This window comes from Coptis chinensis, chromosome 5, assembly GCF_015680905.1.
Source record: "Coptis chinensis isolate HL-2020 chromosome 5, ASM1568090v1, whole genome shotgun sequence".
Classification (NCBI taxonomy): domain Eukaryota; kingdom Viridiplantae; phylum Streptophyta; class Magnoliopsida; order Ranunculales; family Ranunculaceae; genus Coptis; species Coptis chinensis.
In genome coordinates this window covers 35650818-35658606 of record NC_141460.1, presented here as the reverse complement: position 1 = coordinate 35658606, position 7789 = coordinate 35650818, and the positions used below count along the sequence as shown (strand labels likewise).

The following is a 7789-nucleotide window of genomic DNA, read 5'->3' as shown; positions in this document are numbered from 1 at the left end:
AGGAACATTGTAAATATTGCTTGTTCCATTTACAATCTATAAAGCCATTCATTAGTTATCCTTAATTACCTACGATTGTTTAGAGAATTTGAAATAAAGGGAAGGATAGAAAATCAATTATATTAATTTCACACTGATTGAATGTATCCAGGAGAGGGAGAAGGTTTTGTCAGGTTTTCGTTGCTGACCAACTTCTTGTGGTCCCAACTCCTCCATCTGTTTCCTCTACTCCTTGAACAACCATCTTCTGCTCCCGTTAAAATGCTGATTTGAACTACATTTTTCAAGAATCAAGATGGAGAGTATCCTTGCATTGCATATTGCATACGTTTTAAGGTTGTCAAACGTCAATTGGATTGCGAAAATTACTAAATTTGTAAGCCAAAATGGCTCATGGGTCCTATTAAAATACCACACAATCACTCAATTTCAGCTGGAAGTTGGGAGAAGAATTATCTAGTAAATTTTACTACGATAGTAAGATCACAGCCACCATGTTCTATACTTCTATCTACTAGGCTAACTAAACACCAGTGAGGCAGTGAGTGTGCTTGGAGGTCCACAATCAACACAAACTTTTACGTCTACTGAAATGGTGTCCAGTTCAGTCTCAATTTACGTAGGGTAACGTCATTCTGGTGCCAAGCATTACTCTTATTATTATTATTATTATTATTATTATTTCACCACATTTGAAGCTCTGTCATCCGTGTAAGAAAATACTTGTCACTTTGAATTAGATCTAGGCTAATCCAACTTTAATTAAATTAAGACAGGTTGCCAGAGGTAGACAACAGCATGCATAGTGGGAAATATCCACTACCTTATATATATCTCAAGTTCACCGGCTCTTATTCCGAACAAATTGTACAAGTCTAACTTTTCAAAAATATTTGTAAGCACATATCAGTTTCAATTGAGTAGTCAAGCTAAACCTTATATCAAGTACTTGCAATTAGTTAAGAACTTATTAAAATTTTGTGAGCTGAGTTAAGCTAAGGTGATCTTAATGCCTTAATGGGGATTGAGGAGGTGGCTGATTGACTTGAGAGCCAATGCCAACTTTAGAGATAGTGATAGAGTGCAGATTTTCATACTCGATACTTTGCTTGTCAAAGTTAACTTTGATATTGCTAAATAATTGCTTTCGAGTGCTGAAATTGATCCGAAAGATCGGATCAAGAATTGCTTTTGGGAGCAGCGTGAGTGTGTGCGAGCAAAATAGATATGAACAGTAAATGTTCGTACCCAAAACATATATGAACATTGATTGTTCATACTTTCTTTATGTATGAACAATCCGTGTTCATACACAAAAAATACATGAACCCAAAACAAATATGAACATTGATTGTTCATACCCAAAACATATATGAACAATAAATGTTCATACCCAAAACAGACATGAACATTGATTGTTCATATCCAAAACATATATGAACAATAATCTATATTAACAATACACAGCAGTGTGGGGGCTCGCAGGGCCTCCATCCTACGGCTCTAACAAAGTTTTCTCGCTTATGACGACTCTAACATTGATTGTTCATACCCAAAACATATATAAACATTGATTGTTTATTTTTCGGGATAGCGCCGCAAGCGCGTCGAGGTCTCGTGGGCCGTATGCACAGGCATACCCTTTTGTATACAAGTCCATTTAACTTCTTTAACCATCCCTGATACGTTTCACTTGAACATTACGTGCACTTCATTTCAGTATTTCTAATTCCATTGTCTTTTCTCCTTCAAGTTCTTGTAATCTTTAAGTCTGTTTAAAAGCACAATCCAAAGCTATCTTTTCCTACACACTTTACTCGCTAATAAGCCCATAAGGACTATTTGTCGTTGGAAAGCATGGGGTGTGTGACCATTTCTTCATATATTTTATCACATATATAGCTTCTCAATCAACTATATAGTTGTTCTTCATCAACTGCTTATTAAAACAGATATGAACAATAACTGTTCATACTCCAAATTATGAACATTAGCTATGAACTATGTTGCACGGATGCGGACGCAGACACTAACGCGGTGACTCGGTTATATCTCAAAAAAGTAGGACGTGGACGCGGCAAAGGACGCGGAAATTAATTAATATTTATAATTTTATTTTATATAAATTAAACATTAAAAACTTAATTAAATGAATCAACATTCATAAATTCAAAACTATTAAAGATAAATAGCCACAAAATTAAGTTTAATATTTCCTAATCAAACTTTAAAAACATGTTATAAGTCTTAACAAAACAAAAAAAATGAAAAAATTGAGTTTTTTAATATTATTTTGATTTATCTTTTTAGGTCAAAATCCGCGTCCTGACCATGTTGACCGCGTCCTAACTGTGTCTTGACCCGCGTCCTGACCATGTTGACCACGTCCGACGGGCATCCATGCTGCGTCCGTGTCCCGTCCTAACCATGTTGACCGCATCCTGACTGTATCTTGACCTGCGTCCTGACCATGTTGACCACGTCCGACGGGCATCCATGCTGCGTCCGTGTCCGCAGCAATGATTGTTCATAGTTTATACCCAAAACATATATGAACAAATGTTCACACCCAAAACAGATATGAATATTGATTGTTCATTTTTTGGGAGTTGCGCGCCCCGAGGTCGAATCTCGTGGGCGTAGCGCGGGCATACCCTAGTATATATATATATATATGGCAGGGGAAAGATAGATGCACAAGCACTATAACCACATTCTAGACACAGCCTATCCCATCCCTCTATCTATTTCAATCCTACGGATACAATCAATTCTCAATTAGCAATTTGAAATTTTTTTACCGAAACAAAAAAACAAAATTTTCAAAATTTAGATCGAGAATGTGGCTCTGAAACTCCTCCTTCTCCACTGTCTCTTCTCTCTTCTCCACTCAACCACGACTCTTTCTCCAAAATCAGTCGGCTCCACCACTCCAAAATCAGGCGACTCTAGATCTCAATTTATCTCTTTCTCGATCTTAAATCGATTTCTCCCTTTCTCTCTTTCTCGATTTAAATCTAGATCTACAACTCTCGAGGAAAGCTTTGTCTATCTACAACTCCAAAACAGGTATCATTTCATTCTCTCTGTTTCAATTATGTTTTCTTCATGGGAAAACTGATGGATTAATTGATCATTGAGGTATTTGATTACTATCAGCCCATGGTACTATCTTACATATCTCTTACACTTGAGTTCAACATATATGGTGTCAGTTACTATATGTCTTTTTAAGTTATCACTTTTGGTAGTTTTGTTGAAGTTTGTATGCTTGGTAGACTTTTTATGTGATCGATGAAATAGAATATTTGTATGCTTGGTAGACTTTTTATGTGATCGGTGAAACAAAATATTTGTATGCTTGGTAGACTTGTTGTTAAGTGCTTTGCACGTTTGTTTAACTGAATCCTGATATACCCAATGCTTGCAGGGATGAAAGTGTTACAAAAGCTGCTGTTGCAGTGATGGGTGACCTAGCGGATACACTTGGCCCAAATATGAAGATAGCTTTCAAAGATAAGAGCTTCTATGTAGATTTCTTAGGCGAGTGTCTTCAGACACTCTGATGATGACCAGCTCAAGGAAACTGCTGCTTGGACACAGGGTATGATTGGTCACATTTTGGTTTCGTGAGGTGAAGCCGATGTCTATCTTGGGTGAAGGTATGCCAACTGTGTTTAGATGTTACTTAGGTCCATTATTCCTTTGTAATATATATTGAGAGCTATTCTTGGAACAACACTTTATGAATGACAGATAAAAGCAGCCAAGGGAGGAATTATTTTTGTGGATGAAGCATATAGGTTGATGCAACCGAAGCATGAGGATTCCAGGGACTTTGGTTTGGAAGCATTGGAGGAGATCATGTCTGCAATGGATAGTGGAAAGGTTGCGGTCATAGTTGCTGGCTATAGTAAACCAATGCAGCGTGTGATCTCGGCAAATGAAGGATTTCACAGAAGAGTGACCAAGTTCTTTGTCTTTAGCGACTACAATTCTGAAGAAATAGCCCAGATTGTCCATCTCAAGATGAAGAATCAAGCTGAGGGCAGTCCTTTGTATGGGTTCAAGTTGGACCCATCCTGTAGTCTGGATACTATAAACGAGCTCATACAAAGAGAAACAACAGAAAAATAGAGAAATATAATGAATGGGAAATATAATGAATGAGAAACAACTTTAGTGGACTCAATGCTTGTGAATGCCAGAGAGAATTTGGATTTTCGACTTGAAGTTGACACTGCAAGTTAGAGAATTTGGATTTTTGACTTGAAGTTGACACTGCAAGTTTGGATGATCTATTCACCTTTACGTTGGATGATCGAGAGAAAGGCCTCCGATCAATTCCTACATAAGAAAAGACTAGTCTAGATTGAATAGGATGCATCACCGCTATGTAATTATCCATCGTTTGTTTTGGCTTTATTAATTTTAACTGCTCATTTGCAGATTGTAATAAACAATGTCATTCTTTGTTCATGCAAGTTCGAAATGATATGGAGAAGAATTTGGGAATAGTGTTCTGCTTTGTATTAAGTGAATTATTTCATATATATTTCTTTTGAATCTTAACAGATAATTACGTACTCATTATAACTCCTCAGACTACGAAGTTCTATATCTTCTATACGGACACCTCTAGTTGGGTGGAAAAGAACCTTATGGTTTCACTCTCGAGAAAAATAACTTTTTGAGTAGGTGACCGGGTTTATTGTGATTTGGTAGGATGAACTTGGAATGCTCAAATTTGAAGATTTATCTGTAAATTAAATGTTGTAATTGTGATAATAATGCAACTGGGTGCTCACCAAAGTAGTACCCTTGTATGGACCTGTAATAACACATTAACAGCTCGTGCATTTTGAGTACAGTCGGACATAAATTTTCTGAACCTAGCTGACGGCAAAAACATGTGGAGCTCAGTATATTTGTAAGTCAGAGAACGCTGGACTTAAAAAAGAGGATTGCATTTGAACTTCCAAATAGTGTGTGCAGGGGCGCACAGGGGTGGTCAAGACTGTATCCAAGCAATACAAAGAACTTGAAATCAACCACTCATCTAATTTTACAATAAAGCTCAAATTCTTTCGACAAACCATTGTCATCAATTTCAACTGTAATTTTGATTTTTTAATCTTTTTTTGAAGACAAGGAAGAGGTGACTGTGGAAGAGTTTGAACTCGCTGCCAACTCAATATTGCTCCTTAACAAAGAATGGTGTAACAATATGCCCTTTAAGAATGGCAATGCTCTGACAGGTTTAAGAATGTGTCATGTCTTCTGTCGAGCAATGCTCTGGCCTCTCTAAAGAGTTTGCAAGCTAGAAAACTGTTAATTTTATAGGGGATAGAAGAACACAGATAGTAGCTAGGGTTGTATTATTAGTATATACAAAAGAAATTAAAGAAGAAAACATTCTTGAAGCAAAATCAAGAGTCTCATTTACCTTGCATCCAAAACAAATACATATCACTGACCCCCCACCCTCACAATTAGCTAGAAAAACAAAAAATAACTTTTCCATCTCACATTCATCAACAATCACACACCAAAATTAAGTGCTTGCCATCCCAAACATGGAACAACATCCTTATTAAGAGTTCACCACACTACATTTCTTCCTAATCTCACCAGAGTTATCAGTTAGGACTCCAATGGCACCCATTCTCTTCATGGATTGTCTGAACTCGACAAAGAATTTCCCAAGAACAAGCATCTCATCAACAATATCGGCCGGTCCTTCTTCAGTTAAAAGTGAAGCATCTGATTGAAACATACCTTTGTGCTGCTTCAAGTTTGAATAATAATTGTTATCAAAAGATAAAGGAATCTGAGGCTCCATTGGTACAGTGGTTGTGTTGTCTGAGAGACTTTGGCATTTTGTTTTCAAGAAAGCTGCGTAAGTTGAGTTTAAGGAAGGATCTGAATCTCCTTTTCCTGTGAAATTATAGAGTCCGTTACTGAAAAAACTGCAATGCCCAACACCGATGGTATGTGAACCTGTACATGCATCCAAATGCAATTGGTGAAACCACATTAGTGCAGACCCAACCACCAAGGAGACAACAGTACAATCTGATAATTTAAGTATGAAGAACTTCACATAATGTAAAGCACATACCTGATAAAACCACAAGATCATAAACAGTAAGGCCTTTGCTGCTGAAATTTTGTTTAAGAATGTTGAAGCTCGAGAAAGGCGATGGTATATCATATATCATATACTGTCGTAGTATATCATATACAATAGTAGTCTCTTTCACTTGGGTGTTTGTTGAACAACTGATTGCTCCTGAATTGCAATACAAACTGCTCCCTTTCAACTTTAAACTTGGAACTTACTTGGTACGAAACGGAGTCCCTAGTAGCCAAAGCAACAATATTAGCACAGGAAACGGTTCCTGGCCTCTCTAAAGAATAAGCAGGGTGACCAGGCAAAAGGTCTACTTTATTTCCAATGCACAACAATATCTCAAACTTCTGAATATCAGTTTCAGAAACAAAATCCTGCAGAGTGGTGAAGGACGATGGCTGCCAATAAAGCAATCAACCGTCAGTTTCTTTACAACTTTCTGAATATCAAAATTTTACTGAAATTTTAAGCATAAGTCAACAACCTCATTCATGTCAAAAACCAACACCAAAGCTGACAAGTTGTCCGACTTGGGCAGCACCCCTATAGAAAATCATCCCCAAGATGAGCCATCCACACAGAAACATCAGTTGTGTAATACTTGGTACCCGTAGCACAGTATTTCTGATGATAATAATGAATCAGAGGCCTCTTCGTCAAAATTCACAGAAAGCAAACCTATAGCATCTCTCAATGCAAGGTGAGAATACATGAAAACAAAATATGGTTAGAAAATTATAACAATACATAAATATTAGCCCACCAATAATACCTCAATGATCACTTAATCAATCAGTTTTCCCATGAAGAAAACATAATTGAAACAGAGAGAATGAAATGATACCTGTTTTGGAGTTGTAGATAGACAAAGCTTTCCTCGAGAGTTGTAGATCTAGATTTTAAATCAAGAAAGAGAGAAAGGGAGAAATTGATTTAAGATCGAGAAAGAGATAAATTGAGGTCTAGAGTCGCCTGATTTTGGAGTGGTGGAGAGAGAAGTGGTGGAGCCGACTGATTTTGGAGAGAGTCGTGGTTGAGAGCCGACTGATGGCAAAACCACGTGAGTGATTTGATTCATCACCAAACCTGGAACCAAATATTGGTTGATTTGGTGTTTGGTTTGGTGTTTTCATCAACATGTTACTCTCCTGAAGTTGAAAACACAACAAATTGTTAGAAATTTGGTGTTTCATGCTAAGTTGATATCACTCCTAAAGATGCTCTAAGCGAACAAACATAAACCCTCCCTATTATTTAAAATATAACATCAAAGCCAAAAAAGACCAAAATACCCCTGTGAAAGTCGGGCTGACTTCATCAATATTTACTTATAATTTTGGCTTAAGGACAAACCAGGCTGACGTCATCCTATGTAAATTTGTATTTACATATGACAATATAAAATTACACAGTCTTCTTAACCTATTTAAATTTAAATTTTCATATGAAATTTTTTTTTATAGGAAAATTTAAATTTATATTATGTCTGGAGTCGTCGGAAAATTTTCAATCCCAAAAGTTACTATGTAAATTTCAGTTTTTATAGCTCCAATGACCATATAAATATAGTTTTACATATATATGACTATATAAAAATACATTTATATATATTCTATCAGGTGTCAGAAAATTTTCAATCCCAAAAGTTACTATATA

At 36.5% G+C, this 7789-nt stretch overlaps 1 protein-coding gene and 1 long non-coding RNA gene across 3 annotated transcripts; one reads left to right on the top strand and one right to left on the bottom strand.

The window, feature by feature from the left end:
- Positions 1 to 2770: 2770 nt before the first annotated feature.
- LOC147497402 (uncharacterized) lies at positions 2771 to 4517 on the top strand. The gene is made up of 3 exons (XR_015197115.1): positions 2771 to 3069; positions 3431 to 3662; positions 3757 to 4517. It is a non-coding gene; the product is annotated as an uncharacterized LOC147497402 (long non-coding RNA).
- Positions 4518 to 5361: 844 nt separating this feature from the next.
- On the bottom strand, positions 5362 to 7220 carry LOC147497401 (peroxidase 3-like). 2 transcript variants are annotated; one of them, XM_086563701.1, is made up of 4 exons: positions 6978 to 7220; positions 6618 to 6811; positions 6122 to 6531; positions 5362 to 6000 (listed from the first exon to the last, which is right to left on the bottom strand). In XM_086563701.1, exons 3-4 carry the CDS (start codon positions 6219 to 6221, stop codon positions 5594 to 5596), a joined length of 507 nt encoding a protein of 168 aa, XP_086419827.1. In that variant the 5' UTR covers positions 6222 to 6531; positions 6618 to 6811; positions 6978 to 7220; the 3' UTR covers positions 5362 to 5593. The 2 variants fall into 2 exon arrangements, with proteins under 2 accessions (XP_086419827.1, XP_086419828.1); XM_086563702.1 differs by having other exon boundaries at positions 6618 to 6757.
- Between the last annotated feature and the right edge of the window lie 569 nt (positions 7221 to 7789).

Coding starts and splice junctions, on each gene's coding strand:
- LOC147497401 (XM_086563701.1), bottom strand. CDS start 6,221: ATGATATATGATATACCATCGCCTTTCTCGAGCTTCAACATTCTTAAA. Junction 6,001..6,121: donor TGATCTTGTGGTTTTATCAG/GTATGTGCTTTA, acceptor ATGCATGTACAG/GTTCACATACCATCGGTGTT.